This window comes from Salvelinus alpinus, chromosome 18, assembly GCF_045679555.1.
Source record: "Salvelinus alpinus chromosome 18, SLU_Salpinus.1, whole genome shotgun sequence".
Classification (NCBI taxonomy): Eukaryota; Metazoa; Chordata; class Actinopteri; order Salmoniformes; family Salmonidae; genus Salvelinus; species Salvelinus alpinus.
In genome coordinates, this window is record NC_092103.1 from 24335514 (window position 1) to 24353297 (window position 17784).

The following is a 17784-nucleotide window of genomic DNA, read 5'->3' on the forward strand; positions in this document are numbered from 1 at the left end:
AGTATTTAGTCAGCCACCAATTGTGCAAGTTCTCCCACTTAAAAATATGAGAGAGGCCTGTCATTTTCATCATAGGTACACTTCAATTATGACAGACAAAATGAGAAAAAAAAATCCAGAAAATCACATTGTAGGATTTTTTATGAATTTATTTGCAAATTATGGTGGAAAATAAGTATTTGGTCACCTACAAACAAGCAAGATTTCTGGCTCTCACAGACCTGTAACTTATTCTTTAAGAGGCTCCTCTGTCCTCCACTCGTTACCTGTATTAATGGCACCTGTTTGAACTTGTTATCAGTATAAAAGACACCTGTCCACAACCTCAAACAGTCACACTCCAAACTCCACTATGGCCAAGACCAAAGAGCTGTCAAAGGACACCAGAAACAAAATTGTAGACCTGCACCAGGCTGGGAAGACTGAATCTGCAATAGGTAAGCAGCTTGGTTTGAAGAAATCAACTGTGGGAGCAATTATTAGGAAATGGAAGACATACAAGACCACTGATAATCTCCCTCGATCTGGGGCTCCACGCAAGATCTCACCCCGTGGGGTCAAAATGATCACAAGAACGGTGAGCAAAAATCCCAGAACCACACGGGGGGACCTAGTGAATGACCTGCAGAGAGCTGGGACCAAAGTAACAAAGCCACCATCAGTAACACACTACGCCGCCAGGGACTCAAATCCTGCAGTGCCAGACGTGTCCCCCTGCTTAAGCCAGTACATGTCCAGGCCCGTCTGAAGTTTGCTAGAGAGCATTTGGATGATCCAGAAGAAGATTGGGAGAATGTCATATGGTCAGATGAAACCAAAATAGAACTTTTTGGTAAAAACTCAACTCGTCGTGTTTGGAGGACAAAGAATGCTGAGTTGCATCCGAAGAACACCATACCTACTGTGAAGCATGGGGGTGGAAACATCATGCTTTGGGGCTGTTTGTCTGCAAAGGGACCAGGATGACTGATCCGTGTAAAGGAAAGAATGAATGGGGCCATGTATCGTGAGATTTTGAGTGAAAACCTCCTTCCATCAGCAATGGCATTGAAGATGAAACGTGGCTGGGTCTTTCAGCATGACAATGATCCCAAACACACCGCCCGGGCAACGAAGGAGTGGCTTCGTAAGAAGCATTTCAAGGTCCTGGAGTGGCCTAGCCAGTCTCCAGACCTCAACCCCATAGAAAATCTTTGGAGGGGGTTGAAAGTCTGTGTTGCCCAGCAACAGCCTCAAAACATCACTGCTCTAGAGGAGATCTGCATGGAGGAATGGGCCAAAATACCAGCTACAGTGTGTGAAAACCTTGTGAAGACTTACAGAAAACGTTTGACCTCTGTCATTGCCAACAAAGGGTATATAACAAAGTATTGAGATAAACTTTTGTTATTGACCAAATACTTATTTTCCACCATAATTTGCAGATAAATTCATAAAAAATCCTACACTGTGATTTTCTGGATTTTTTTTCCTCATTTTGTCTGTCATAGTTGAAGTGTACCTATGATGAAAATTACAGGCCTCTCTCATCTTTTTAAGTGGGAGAACTTGCACAATTGGTGGCTGACTAAATACTTTTTTGCCCCACTGTATATACTGTTTTCTATACAGTATATTTTGGGGTGGCAGGTAGCCTAGTGGTTAGAGCGTTGGGACAGTAACTGAAAGGTTGCTGTATCGAATCCCTGAGTTGACAAGGTAAAAAATCCTTCTACCCCTGAACAAGGCAGTTAACCCACTGTTCCCCAGTAGGCCGTCATTGTAAATAAGAATGTGTTCTTAACTGACTTGCCTGGTAAAATATATTTAAAAAATTCAAATAGACAAATACTATTCCTCAGTATCTCATTCACTTAATAATATTTACATATCTTGCATTACTCATCTCATATGTATAAACTGTATTCTATACAGAGCCTTAAAAAAGTATTCATCCCCCTTGGTGTTTTTCCTATTTTGTTGCATTACAACCTGGAATTTAAATGTATTTTTATTTGGACTTCAAGTAATGGACATACACAAAATAGTTCAAATTGGTGAAGTGACATTAAAAAATAACTTGTTTAAAAAAATTATACTAAATTAAAAACTGAAAAGTGGTGCATGCATATGTATTCACCCCTTTGCTATGAATCCCCTAAATAAGATCTGGTGCAACCAGTTACCTTCAGAAGTCACATAATTAGTTAAATAAAGTCCACATGTGTGCAATCCAAGTGTCACATGATCTGTCACATGATCTCAGTATATATACACCTGTTCTGAAATGCCCCAGAGTCTGCAACACCACTAAGCAAGGGGCACCACCAAGCAAGCGGCACCATGAAGACCAAGGAGCTCTCCAAACAGGTTAGGGACAACGTTGTGGAGAAATACAGATCAGGGTTGGGTTATAAAAAAATACCAGAAACTTTAAACATCCCACGGAGCACCATTAAACCCATTATTATATGGCACCACAACAAACCTGCAAAGAGAGGGCCGCCCACCAAAACTCATGGACCAGGCAAGGAGGGCATTAATCAGAGAGGCAACAAAGAGACTAAAGATAACCCTGAAGGAGCTGCAAAGTTCTACAGCGGAGAGTGGAGTATCTGTCCATAGGACCACTTTAAGCCGTACACTCCACAGAGCTGGACTTTACGGAAGAGTGGTCAGAAAAAAGCCATTGTTTCAATAAAAAAATAAGCAAACACGTTTGGTGTTAACCAAAAGGCATGTGGGAGACTCCCCAAACATATGGAAGAAGGTACTCTGGTCAGATGACACAAAAATGTAGCTTTTTGGCCATCAAGGAAAACGCTATGTCTGGCGCAAACCCAACACCTCTCATCACCCCGAGAACATCATCCCCACAGTGAAGCATGGTGGTGGCAGCATCATGCTGTGGGGATGTTTTTCATCGGCTGTGACTGGGAAACTGGTTAGAATTGAAGGAATGATGGATGGTGCTAAATACAGGGAAATTCTTGAGGGAAACCTGTTTCAGTCTTCCAGAGATTTGAGACTGGGATGGAGGTTCACCTTCCAGCAGGACAATGACCCTAAGCATACTGCTGAAGCAACACTTGAGTGGTTTAAGGGGAAACATTTCAATGTCTTGGAATGGCCTAGTTAAAGCCCAGACCTCAATCCAATTGAGAATCTATGTTATGACTTAAAGATTGCTGTACACCAGCGGAACCCATCCAATTTGAAGAAGCTGGAGCAGTTTTGCCTTGAAGTATGGGCAAAAATCCCATTGGCTAGATGTGCCAAGCTTATAGAGACATACCCCAAGAGACTTGCAGCTGTAATTGCTGCAAAAGGTGGCTCTACAAAGTATTGACTTTGGGGGGTGAATAGTTATGCACGCTCAAGTTTTCAGTTTTTTTTCGTCTTATTTCTTGTTTGTAGCACAAAACAAAATATTTTGCATCTTCAAAGAGGTAGGCATGTTGTGTAAATCAAATGATACAAACCCCCCCCAAAAAAATATATTTTAATTCCAGGTTGTAAGGCAACAAAATAGGAAAAATGCCAAGAGGGATGAATACTTTTGCAAGTCACTGTACTGTATCTTAATCCGTTCCCCTCTGACATCGCTTGTTCATATGTAATCTCAGCAAAAAAAGAAACATCCTCTCAGTGTCAACCGCATTTATTTTCAGCAAACTTAACATGTGTAAGTATTTGTATGAACATAACAAGATTCAACAACTGAGACATAAACTGAACAAGTTCCACAGACATGTGACTAACAGAAATGGAATAATGTGTCCCTGAACAAAGGGGGGGTCAAAATCAAAAGTAACAGTCAGTATCTGGTCACCAGCTGCATTAAGTATTGCAGTGCATCTCCTCCTCATGGACTGCACCAGATTTGCCAGTTCTTACTGTGAGATGTTACCCCACTCTTCCACCAAGGCACCTGCAAGTTCCCGGACATTTCTGGGGGGAATGGCCCTAGCCCTCACCCTCCGATCCAACAGGTCCCAGACGTGCTCAATGGGATTGAGATCCGGGCTCTTCGCTGGCCATGGCAGAACACTGACATTCCTGTCTTGCAGGAAATCCCGCACAGAACGAGCAGTATGGCTGGTGGCATTGTCATGCTGGAGGGTCATGTCAGGATGAGCCTGCAGGAAGGGTACCACATGAGGGAGTAGGAGGTCTTCCCTGTAACGACCAGTGTTGAGATAGCCTGCAATGACAACAAGCTCAGTCTGATGATGCTGTGACACACCAACCTAGACCATGACGGACCCTCCACCTCCAAATCAGTCCCCCTTCAGAGTACAGGCTTCGGTGTAACGCTCATTCCTTTGATGATAAACGCGAATCCCACCATCACTCCTGGTGAGACAAAACCACGACTCGTCAGTGAAGAGCACTTTTTGCCAGTCCTGTCTGGTCTAGCAATGGTGGGTTTGTGCCCATAGGCGACGTTGTTGCCGGTGATGTCTAGTGAGGACCTGCCTTACAACAGGCCTACAAGCCCTCAGTCCAGCCTCTCTCAGCCTATTGCAGACAGTGTGAGCACTGATGGAGGGATTGGGCGTTCCTGGTGTAACTCGGGCAGTTCTTGTTGCCATCTTGTACCTGTCCCGCAGGTGTGATGTTCAGATGTACCGATCCTGTGCAGGTGTTGTTACACGTGGTCTGCCACTGCGAGGACGATCAGCTGTCCGTCCTGTCTCCCTGTAGCGCTGTCTTAGGTGTCTCACAGTATGGACATTGCAATTTATTGCCCTGGCAACATCTGCAGTCCTCATGCCTCCTTGCAGCATGCCTAAGGCACGTTCACGCAGATGAGCAGGGACCCTGGGCATCTTTCTTCTGGTTTTTTTCGTAGTCAGTACGTTTTCATAACTGTGACCTTAATTGCCTACCGTCTGTAAGCTGTTAGTGTTTCTTAACGACCGTTCCACAGGTGCATGTTCATTAATTGTTTATGGGTCATTGTACAAGCATGGAAAACAGTGTTTCAACCCTTTACAATAACGATCTGTGAAGTTATTTGGATTTTTACGAATTATCTTTGAAAGACAGGGTCCTGAAAAGGGGATGTTTCTTTTTTTGCTGAGTTTATATAGTCTTAATTCATTCCTACTTAGATTTGTGTGTATTGGGTATATGTTGTGTAATTTGTGTAATGTTACTTGTTAGATATTACTGCACTTTTGGGGCGAGAAGCACAAGCATTTCGCTACACCCGCAATAACACCTGCTAATCACGTGTATGTGACCAATAACATTTGATTTGATGTGCAGACCAGCTGGCTGTTGTGTTCTCTGACAATCTAATCTATTTAATCTCTCCCTAGTCCAGGCCTCTATACCCACCTGCTTCAAGATATCCACTATTATCCCCGTGCCCAAGAAAGGGAAATAACTTACTACCGACCAGTAGCACTCACTTCCGTCATCATGAAGTACTTCGAGAGGCTAGTCAAAGACCATATCACCTCCTCCCCCCCGACACACTCGACATTCCAATTCGCCTACCACCCAGACAGATCCACAGACGACGCAATCGCCATTGCACTGCGCACTGTCCTTACCCACCTGGACAAAAGAAATGCATATGTGAGGATACTGTTCATTGACTACAGCTCGGCCTTCAATACCATAGTGCCCTACAGCTCATTACAAAGCTCACAGCCCTGGGTCAGAACTTTTCCCTATGCAACTGGGTCCTGAACTTCCTGACGGGCAGCCTCCAGGTGGTGAAGGTAGGCAACATTACCTCCTCGACACGAATCATCAACACAGGGTGACACAAGGGTGCGCCTCAGCCCTTCCTGTATTTCCTATATACCCACGACTGCGTGGCCTCACACAGTTTATACTCCATCATCAAGTTCGCTGACGACACAACAGTAATAGGCCTGATTACCAACAATGACGAGACAGCCTACAGAGAGGAGGTAGGCACTATGAGGACATGGTGCCAGGTAAACAACCTCTCCCTCAACGTTAGCAACACAAAGGAGCTGATTGTGGACTTCAGGAGGAACCAGGCTGGACACGTCCCCATCTTCATTAATGGGGCCGCCTTGGAGCCGGTTAATAACTACGGACACCGTAGTGAAGGCATGACGGCGACTCTTCAACCTCAGGATGCTGAAGAAATGCGGCCTGTCCCCACGTGCCCTCAGTGTTCTACACGAGCACCATTGAGAGCATACTGTTGGGCTGCATCACAGCCGGGTACGGCAACTCCACCGCCACTCTTCAGACGGTGATACATGCAGCCGAACGCACCATTGGGTGCACACTGTCTGCCCTACAGGACACCAAGAAGCCATGCCCTGTTCTCCTCGCTTTAATCACTAATCAGCTAGTCGTTCCCCCTCCCCCTGCGGCTCCCCCTATGGACTTTCTTGGTTACTACACGATTCCATATGTGTTATTTCATAGTTTTGAGGTCTTCCCTATTATTCTACAATGTAGAAAATAGTAACAATAAAGAAAAAACCTTGAATGAGTAGGTGTGTCCACACTTTTGACTGGTACTGTATATACTGCTATTTCTATTGTGGTTTTTTATGACCATTTTCATTGTTTTATTTCACTTAGTGCTGCTCAAAGCCTGAGATTTTACTGTACCCTGCAATCACACTTGCAACCCTGTACATGTGACTATTAAACACTCTGAATCTGACTCTTAGGACTGAGGCAGGAAAATTATGTCTTCTCGACGCTCGCTGGCTAGGGCCATTGAGCCACGGAGAGATTGATCGCTTTGCCACGCCGCTCACTTTCACGAGCTGCTGATCCTCCACCACCTACATGGAGGACAGGAGAGTTTCTGACAGAACGGGACTGGAGCTCAATTTCTGACCTTGCTTCTTGAGTCTCCTTTTCATGTCTTTTCAACTTTTGAGAGCTAGGTTGAGATTCACTTCTGAACATTCTCCAGTGATTATTATTCTGTTGTGACAAGGGGTTAAAATGGCAATTCGGAGGTGGATGGTGGTGGGAGAATTAGGGTTGGAGCTGTAGTTAGGGTTAGGGTTGTGGTTGAGGCTATACGGTTAGGGTTGAAACGGGGTGTGGACATAAAACTAGGGTTAGGGTTATGATCGAGGCTAGGGTTAGAGTTGAACCAGGATGTGGGAATGAAGCTAGGGTTAGGATTGTAGTTGAGGCTAGAGTTTGGAAATTTCTGAAGTGTAGGGGCCCATACATTTGGCACATACTTGCAAAGAAAGGGGCGTGGATCCACCGCCCTGCTTTCACTCCTCATTCTAACACGTTTGCCGCTAGAATTTAATCAAGCATCTAATGCAATTACGGCAGATTTGACTTCTGGGTTTCTGAGATGACCCCAACACTAACCCAGATGGTAGATCAACAGTGAGTATTGAGTCAAATTAAGGGACTGTAGATTCAGGATCAGATAGCATCTGACTGAATCCTTCCATGCAGACCATTTTTATCCTACCCTTATCAGATAAGCCCATAAAACTTTATCTGACCCCTCCTATACACTCTTTGAAGAAAAAGGTGCTATCTAGTACCTAAAACGAGTGTAGGCTGTTCTCCAGAATTCCAACTTCTCCCCCTAGGTAAGTCTTGGCAAACATTCTTTAGATTTAAATCTGTGTATTTACCCTGCAACAGGCATAAAGAGAGAGCGAGAGAGAGGGATGGGTGTACATAGAATTGCTCACTCAAGGTGGAGGGGTGGAGATTATGGATAAATGTGCCAAAAACCAGGATAAATACTCACTCCATTGGAAGTGATGCAGATAATTACATTGATGGAAGCTACAATCTATCTGCAATATTAAAGCTGATCTACCCCCCCCCCCAAAAAAAACAAAAGAATCTCGCCCCAACACTGCATCAATCCCTTTATCTGTTAAGCTAGTGAAAATATATTCCTGTAAAGTATGTTTAACACTGCATCAATCCCTTTATCTGTTAAGCTAGTGAAAATATACTCCTGTAAAGTATGTTTAACACTGCATCAATCCCTTTATCTGTTAAGCTAGTGAAAATATACTCCTCTAAAGTATGTTTCAGGCTAGAGCTTGTTTTTGTCTGCCTTCTCTCCATCCCTCTTGTTCCATTTTAGTTCAGAAGAGGACAAACAGAGTGTAAGGACATAACGCCAATGTTAGATAAAGGAGCACACATCATCAGCCCAACAGATGAAATGATACTGCAAGGCACGATCAGTTTTCTCAGAGAATATCCAACGACAAAGATATGTTGTTGAAGAAATCCTTTGCTCCTCAGTCTGAATCAATGCTTATCTCTGTAGACTCCCATTGCTTTATATAGTGCTCAGTCTGCATAGTGTGTAGTCAGTGCGGACTTTCTTTACAAGTAATCACTCAATGATGTTAAATTGACCTGTTCACTGACCCTGCTAGGGATGTGACACAGGGTCACTGGAATTCTTCATTTCTCCAATGGACTCATTAGGAGCGGAGTGTGAGGCAGATAGCAGAGTAGGACATGGCCTTTCAGGGTCAAAGAACCCAGCTGTAGCACTCTGAAACACGGCTCTTCCAGCACAACACCGTTAATACTTGCTTTAATGAAATGACAAGACATCAATGAAAAAAAGAGGCAAACTCTGGTCTCCATTTCCACAGACTATTTTACTGGAAAATATGTTTCAAAAACCATTATGCATGCGATTGTGTGCCAATTGTGTACATAGTTTCTCTCAGTAGATTTAATAGATGCCCTTAACACAGATTTTATCCCTCTCAATAACATGATGGTAAAATACAATGAAATGCTCACAACACTGATTTGCTTTCGAGGTTGGTCATTTCAAATGATAATTATCACCAGTAGAGATATACAGTGTGTATTTTATTGTTATCTATATTGATCTAAAAACACATTGAGAATCAGAGCACTCCAAAATAAATGATCACATTGTTTCACACTCCCCTCATGTCTTAAATGATTCATAGAGTATAATTCAGTGTAGACTACTTGCTATAGAATAAAACAGACATACAAAAGCCTGTGGATTTCTTAATGGCACTAAATATCAATCATGGGGCATTCACCGGTTAAAAATGGAACTTCAGACATCGCATTGCATCAACCAATGGTTGTGTGCCAGGTCATCGACTGCACAGTCAAGCATCAGATTTCTGTATTATATGATTTGGTTTGATGATATGTTAAACACCTATCCAGGCGTTGTGAAATCTGAAATACATGAGTCTTCAATGTAGTCAGCCAGGAACGCGGCCACAATCCACCAAGTGGGCGGGCTGTATGCCTATTCAGTGTGTCATCGATCAATCATCCTCTAACAAAGCCAATCATCTTCCAGCTGAGCCAGCCACCCGCCATCTCTCAGTGGGCAGCCAAGAGAGGAGTGATGGGAGGATGCAGAAGAGGAGAGGAGGAAAGACGTGGCTAAAGAGAAGATCTCCTAGGCTTTGTCCCAAATGCACCCTATTCCCTTTATAGTGCACTACTTTTGAGCAGGGCCTATAGGCAGACATTAAAAACAGCATCATTCTCTGTCTGAGTTCCTATGAGACATGAACAAGTGTTTTGTTTTTATTCTTCCTCAGTGCTCCACAACTCTGAAGCGTACAGTACAGTGAGTCGCTGCACATAAAGCCCTGTTGTTAGCAAGAGAGAGTATCAAAAAGAGTGAGAAAGTCAATTTTCGGGCATTTTCAACTTTCTTACTTTCCTCCCATCTCTACCATGTAGCTGCTACAAACCACAGATCATGTCTGTGGATTCTCACTCGGTGCGCTATATACCATAGCATACACAGTAACCTGGATAGAGGCAAGAAGCAAATAGCTCAAATAAGTACAGTTGATGTCGGAAGTTTACAAACACTTAGGTTGGAGTCATTAAACCTCGTTTTTCAACCACTTCACAAATTTCTTGTTAACAAACTATAGTTTTGGCAAGTCGGTTAGGTCATCTACTTTGTGCCTGACACAATTAGTTTTTCCAACAATTGTTTACAGACAGATTATTTAACTTATAATTCACTATATCCCAATTCCAGTGGGTCAGAAGTTTACATACACTAAATTGACTGTGCCTTTAAACAGCTTGGACGATTCCAGAAAATGATGTCATGGCTTTAGAAGCTTCTGATAGGCTAATTGACATAATTTGAGTCAATTGGAGGTGTACCCGTGGATGTATTTCAAGGACTATCTTCAAACTCAGTGCCTCTTTGCTTGACATCATGGGAAAATCAAAAGAAATCAGCCAAGACCTCAGAAAAAAAATTGTAGACCTCCACAAGTCTGGTTCATCCTTGGGAGCAATTTCCAAACGCCTGAAGGTACCATGTTAATCTGTACAAACAATAGTAAACAAGTATAAACACCATGGGACCACGCAGCCGTCATACCGCTCAGGAAGGAGACGCGTTCTGTCTCCTAGAGATGAATGTACTTTGGTGCGAAAAGTGCAAATCAATCCCAGAACAACAACAAAGGAGCTTGTGAAGATGCTGGAGGAAACGGGTACAAAAGTATCTATATCCACAGTAAAATGAGTCCTATGTCGACATAACCTGAAAGGCCGCTCAGCAAGGGAGAAGCCACTGCTCCAAAACCGCCATAAAAAAGCCAGACTACGGTTTACAACTGCACATGGGGACAAAGATCGTACTTTTTGGAGAAATGTCCTCTGGTCTGATGAAACAAAAATTGAACTCTTTGGCCATAATGACCATTGTTATGTTTGGAGGAAAAAGGGGGAGGCTTGCAAGCCGAAGAACACCATCCCAACCGTGAAGCACAGGGTTGGAAGCATCATGTTGTGAGGGTGCTTTGCTGCAGGAGGGACTTGTGCACTTCACAAAATAGGTGGCATCATGAGGCAGGAAAATAATGTGGATATATTGAAGCAACATCTCAAGACATCAGTCAGGAAGTTAAAGCTTGGTCGGAAATGGGTCTTCCAAATGGACAACGACCCCAAGCATACTTCCAAAGTTGTGGCAAAATGGCTTAAGGAAAACAAAGTCAAGGTATTGGAGTGGTCATCACAAAGCCCTGACCTCAATCCCATAGAACAGGGGTGTCAAACTCAAATACCCAGTGGGCCAAAATGTAAAACCTGAACAAAGTCGCGGGCCAACATTGAACAAATGAACCTTTTAATATGGACCCAAACAAGTTTTGCTTTAACATTGAATATGGAACAAGCATCGCTTATTACCATACAATATATAATTTAATAGTGGAGACATGCAAAATCGAATTTCAAATGAAAAAACACATCAATGGCATTCATTTATTAAATAAATGAAATGTAAATAAAAATCGTATGCCTCTTTTCTATTTGCAGCCTTCTGATTTAAATACCAAAATATTTTTTTTTACAAATAAAATGATAATAAATCAATCAACCATTCAAGCCCATGCCTTGTAGCAAGAAAAAGTGCACAAAGAAAACGTTAATTATTGCACACTGATCTAATCTGATGTGCCCAAGCCAGATACCTGGCATCTCTTCTTGGATGCTAGTTCATCAATGTCTGGGCTCAGGCTCTGAGCTGAAGAAATCCTCAGTATCGAGCGAAGGTGTTCATCAGTCAGACGTCTCCTGTGAGTTGTTTTGGTCATCTTCATCGAGGAGAAAAGTTGCTCGCATAGATAAGTGCTGCCGAACATGGAGAGCATCTGAGCAGCTTGGGTGCGGAGCTGAGGCATTGTGTCAGGGATGAACCGTGGAAAGTGTGCGGCGCCCACAGCATCATACTTTGACTTCAGCGTGTCGTTGCACTGGAGTTCAATCAGCTCCATTTGGATGTTGGTTGGTGCATTTTCCACATCAACTGCGAAGGGATTACTAAGCAGTTCAAACCTACATTTCTGGACATCGAAGTCGGCAAATCGCCGGCTAAACTCAGCGGCGAGAACACTGAGTTTTTCAGCAAACTGTGCGCATGGGAACACGGCGGTAGAGATCTGCGCTTTTATGGTTTGGCAGCAGGGAAAATGGCAATGGTTTCCTTGCAGCATCTGATTCTCCCACAGGCACAGTTTAGTTTTAAAGGCCCTCACTGCAGCGTACATGTCTGTGATGATGCGCCCCCGCCCCTGAAGCTGCAGGTTCAGCGCATCGAGATGGCTCGAGATGTCACAGAGAAAGATATTCTGCCTCCCACTTGTCCAGAAAGCTCCTGTTTTCTGCCTTTCTTTTCGCCATTTTTGGGAAGGGATAGCGCGCTGACAGTTGTAGCGTCTATGTTGCTATGACTACTGTCACAGAGGAGAGGGCGTTTCTGGGTCCTGTCCTGATTGGCGCGCGAAAACAACAGCAGAGCATTATGGGATTCGTAGTATTAGCGGTGAATGCGCTGTATAATACCGGCGGGCCAGCTCTAGTAGTAATTTGGTATTGTCTCGCGGGCCAAATATAATTACCCCGCGGGCCAAATTTGGCCCGCGGGCCAGAGTTTGACACCCATGCCATAGAACATTTGTGGGCAGAACTGAAAAAGTGTGTGCGAGCAAGGAGGCCTACAAACCTGACTCAGTTACACCAGCTCTGTCAGGAGGAATGGGCCAAAATTCACCCAACTTATTGTGGGAAGCTTGTGGAAGGCTACCCGAAATGTTTGACCCAAGTTAAACAATTTAAAGGCAATGCTACCAAATACTAATTGAGTGTATGTAAACTTCTGACCCACTGGGAATGTGATGAAAGAAATTAAAGCTGAAATAAATCATTCTCTCTACTATTATTCACATTCTTAAAATAAAGCGGTGATCCTAACTGACCTAAACAGGGAATGTTTACTAGGATTAAATGTCAGGAATTGGGAAGAACTGAGTTGAAATGTATTTGGCTCAGGTGTATGTAAACTTCCCACTTCAACTCGAAGTAAAACAAATCCAAATGTATTTTTGATACATTTCTTTTCAATCCGCTCTTATGTTTTCACTCACACTTTTTAAAATATTTAAAAGGTAACAGTACAGTCATAGAGATTGATGTTACATAAATGATCAGATACGGGTGGACAGAGAGATACACAGTATGGGTGTTTGCATCTTTAGATGTAGCATCGAAGGCTGAACGGAAGAGTACATATAGAACTGCTTTCAGAGCGCTGAGTCAGAGTCTGGGTCTCTAACAGTTAGAGCTTTCGGAGGTGGGTCAAGGTCCCCATGTACAAGTATTGTTCAAGTGCCAACACACCACCACATCTATTGCTACATCTGAGGGATGACATCGATATCTACCCCTCAACTCTTCACCCGTTAGTTCCCCTCAGACACAGTACATTTTTCAAGAGCATGACACAGGCCGACAGAACAGCCACACAAAGGAAGACAAATGTGTTTGTGTTATGTTGTGTTGATTTGGCGCTGACAGAGAATACCTTGGCAGGGAATAATGCTGTGTGCGTAAGCAGGCTGGCTTTGACTAGTGTGGAGTTATGTCTTTCTCTTTTCCAACAGTAAGCAGAGCAGCTGTTCCTTGTAGACGTCCCCTGATCATTTACTGTTACTGGGTAACACTAATAGGAGCTTTGCTTGAGCTGTTGGCGATGACACCAGACCTGACATCACAAGTCATCTGCTGGAAGTGTGTGTCAGTGACTTCACTCTGTGGTGAGAAATTTAATGGTTCAGCTTGGCTATATCACAGAGGGAACACGGACACGGACACGCACACACACGCCCACGCACGCTGTATTTGTGGTCACATCATCCCTACACTTTCGGATCTGGAGCTGAATCAGTTGAAATAGATAGAAGATAAATGTCTCTGAGATATACATTCATCCCAAGCAATGGCAATGATGATAACAACATCTGATAGAGTAGGGGATCAAACAAACAGAGATTATTTCATGGCTAAAACCTGAGTTATTGAAAACAGTCCATAAGAAACACCACAATGATACACATCAAAAATATCATATTCTCATATATAGAGTATTTGCATGACTAGAGCTAGACTATATTCATGGGATGTATATACATTTATTTATGCTTCTCCAATCCAGATTATCTGAAAGAACCAACAACTACAGAACCAGAAAATTGCTATAAGCACCTCAGACACCTTTCCAGAGGGAGAGAAAGAGAGAGCACCTCAGACACCTTTCCAGAGGGAGAGAAAGAGAGAGCACCTCAGACACCTTTCCAGAGGGAGAGAAAGAGAGAGCACCTCAGACACCTTTCCAGAGGGAGAGAAAGAGAGAGCACCTCAGACACCTTTCCAGAGGGAGAGAAAGAGAGAGCACCTCAGACACCTTTCCAGAGGGAGAGAAAGAGAGAGCACCTCAGACACCTTTCCAGAGGGAGAGAAAGAGAGAGCACCTCAGACACCTTTCCAGAGGGAGAGAAAGAGAGAGCACCTCAGACACCTTTCCAGAGGGAGAGAAAGAGAGAGCACCTCAGACACCTTTCCAGAGGGAGAGAAAGAGAGAGCACAGAAGATCGCTTCATCCCTCTGTCTCTCCGTTTATACTCCATCACTCCTTCTCTCCAATCTTCAGGTCTCCTTGTCCTTCTAGCATTCCTTTGACTTGGTTTCTCTCTTTTTAACCCCTGACCTTTGTGGTTGTGTAGGAGGTGAAGAGGAGAGTTGAAATAAATAATGGGTTAGGCACACAGCGCAGTGAAAGCTGCTATGTCACCCTTCATCCTCCTCCTCTTCCTCCTCTCTATCACTCCTCTCCCTCTTCTCCTCTTCCACCTCTCCCAGTCCTCTCCTGGATGAAAGCAGGTATGATGGGTGTTACAGTTGTGTTGAGCAGTAGGGTTGAGTTGAGCAGTGGTGTTCAGTGGGTCCTCCTGCCCCAGTATAGACTGTATGTATGCTACAGGGTGGACTTCACTTGGAGCCCCGTCACAAAAGATCTTCGTAGTCCAGGAGTTTGGAGTGCTGGCGGGTTTTCCACAGACGGAAGAGACGGAAGTCAAAGTACATCTCAATAATCTCTTTTCCTAGATAAAAGAAGTAAACATTCAATGATATGTTCCTCTACAGGGCACCTTATCTAGTTACAAATACAAGGACTGAGCTAGTTTAGATGTTCCCCTCAAGCGAGTCCACCTTAATATACTAGGTTGTGTTGCACCAACATGGATTAACTCTTAAACTGGTTGAAATCCAGGTTTATCTATTAATCATGTTGCACAAAGCTTAGTTTAAAATGTATCCTAGTTAAATGTAATTATTCTTTAAACCCAGATCAAATTGAATCCTGTCGCTCCATTGACCAGGTGTTCATTCTAAAACTACCGCTGGAGGAGGTTTAACAAGCCAGTGTATCTGCTGTATTTTTGGTGCGATTAACAGTTATGTTACTTTGGTTTATCATGTTTGTAAAAGTAAACTAGCCAGCTAACTAATTTGACAAAAAGCACAATTAATTCAATAATTTAGTCTGAAGTGAAAACTCCCTTTGCTTGCTAGCGATGTGCAGTGATGGTCTGCTTCCATAGAAATGGAATTAGAACATCATTGTTTTGGTGAATCCATTATGACATGTCACTAATCATAGTTTAAAGATCTAACCTTTATTAAACCAGATTAATTCAAGTGGTGCAACACATCTCTGATTAAATATAATCCTAGATTTATAAAGTCTAGATTAGGTCTAACCTAAGATGAATTTTACCATGTTGGTGCAACCCACCCTTAATATACTGTGTGTGTTACACACAGATATTGAATATGAATATGAAAATAATCTCTTTAACATTTGACTGGTTATTCTCAAGAACAATATCATTTACAATGGATGGTTCAACTTTCTATCATTGTGTGTTGCCGCTATGGGAGACGTCATTCACTATTCAGGGAGCAGACTGGTTTGACCCTCTCTCACAGTGAGTCACTGTCTGCCATTAACCTTCCTGACCTTATCTAACTCACAACAAAATATCACATAATCATCCAGCGTGTGTAAAAGAGGGAGGGTGGGAGGGAGGGAGGGAGGGAGGGAGGGAGGGAGGGAGGGAGGGAGGGAGGGAGGGAGGGAGAGAGGGAAAGAGAGAGACAAGATGTTCCAGTTACAGTGAATGGACCCATAGGAGTGACAGAGGAAGAAATCAAAATGAGAGCAAATTGAGAAAGAGAGGTAGCAGAGACAGAGAGCAGGAGCAGAGAGAGAGAGAGCAGTAGCAGAGAGAGAGAGAGCAGTAGCAGAGACAGAGAGCAGGAGCAGAGAGAGAGAGCAGTAGCAGAGACAGAGAGCAGTAGCAGAGACAGAGACCAGTAGCAGAGACAGAGAGCAGTAGCAGAGACAGAGAGCAGTAGCAGAGAGAGAGAGCAGTAGTAGAGAGAGAGAGCAGTAGTAGAGACAGAGAGCAGTAGCAGAGACAGAGAGCAATAGCAGAGAGAGAGAGCAATAGCAGAGACAGCGAGCAGGAGCAGAGACAGAGAGCAGTAGCAGAGACAGAGAGCAGTAGCAGAGAGAGAGAGCAGGAGCAGAGACAGAGAGCAGGAGCAGAGAGAGAGAGAGCAGGAGCAGAGAGAGAGAGCAGGAGCAGAGACAGAGAGCAGTAGCAGAGAGAGAGCAGTAGCAGAGCGAGAGAGCAGTAGCAGAGAGAGAGAGCAGTAGCAGAGAGAGAGAGCAGTAGCAGAGAGAGAGAGCAGTAGCAGAGAGAGAGAGCAGTAGCAGAGAGAGAGAGCAGTAGCAGAGAGAGAGCAGTAGCAGAGAGAGAGAGCAGGAGCAGAGAGAGAGAGAGAGAGCAGTAGCAGAGACAGAGAGCAGTAGTAGAGAGAGATAACAGTAGCAGAGACTCCTTCCGGGCCTCCCGGGTGGCGCAGTGGTCTAGGGCACTGCATCGCAGTGCTAGCTGTGTCACCAGAGACTCTGGGTTCGCGCCCAGGCTCTGTCACAGCTGGCCGCGCCCGAGAGGTCTGTGGGGCGACGCACAATTGGCCTAGCGTCGTCCGGGTTAGGGAGGGTTTGGCCGGTAGGGATATCCTTGTCTCATCGCGCACTAGCGACTCCTGTGGCAGGCCGGGCGCAGTGTACGCTGACCAGGTCACTAGGTGTACGGTGTTTCCTCCGACACATTGGTGCGGCTGGCTTCCGGGTTGGATGCGCGCTGTGTTAAGAAGCAGTGCGGCTTGGTTGGGTTGTGTTTCGGAGGACGCATGGCTTTCGACCTTCGTCTCTCCCGAGCCCGTATGGGAGTTGTAGTGATGAGACAAGATAGTAACTACTAAAACAATTGGATACCATGAAATTGGGGGGAAAAGGGGGTAAAATACAAAAAATATATATATATTGTTTTAATTATAAAAATATAAAAAAACAGTTGCAGAGACAGAGAGCAGAAACAGGACGAATGGGCAACAGGGATAAATGAAAAATGTGAGGGACAGAGAGAGAGTGTAAGAAGGAGAAATAATAACACTTTTAATTGAGGGAACAAGTCCATCAATAAATACTTACTTTGAAATACATGTATGTATGTATGTATGTATGTATGTATGTATGTATGTATGTATGTATGTATGTATGTATGTATGTATGTATGTATGTATGTATGTATGTATGTATGTATGTGTGTGTGTGTGTGTGTGTGTGTGTGTGTGTGTGTGTGTGTGTGTGTCTGACAGTCCTCACCCTGTGCGGACAGCTCCAGTGGTGACTCAAATTCGATTGAGTAAGGCCTCATCAGGTTCTTTAGCTTCTGGAACAGCTGTTGGCCAACAATAAGAACAGACACCAATTAATCCTCCAGCCTGGCCTTAGAGCCTGGCTCTTCCTCCTGCTAGGTCCTGACGGGGTCCTCCAGCCTGGACCTAGCACCCGCCACAGTGAGCCTCCAGCTCCAAGCTTTATGGCTGCGGAAAACT

General features: G+C 44.0%; 1 protein-coding gene across 1 annotated transcript in view; it reads right to left on the minus strand.

Moving 5' to 3' along the window:
- Positions 1 to 8578: 8578 nt before the first annotated feature.
- Positions 8579 to 17784, minus strand: part of LOC139544040 (NMDA receptor synaptonuclear signaling and neuronal migration factor-like) — a 50902-nt gene continuing 41696 nt past the window's right edge. The window contains exons 15-16 of the mRNA XM_071350723.1: positions 17552 to 17627; positions 8579 to 14912 (exon numbers count right to left, since the gene is read on the minus strand). Coding sequence (XP_071206824.1) covers positions 14815 to 14912; positions 17552 to 17627 — 174 coding nt within the window. The 3' untranslated portion in view covers positions 8579 to 14814. The remainder of the gene's footprint in view (positions 14913 to 17551; positions 17628 to 17784) is intronic.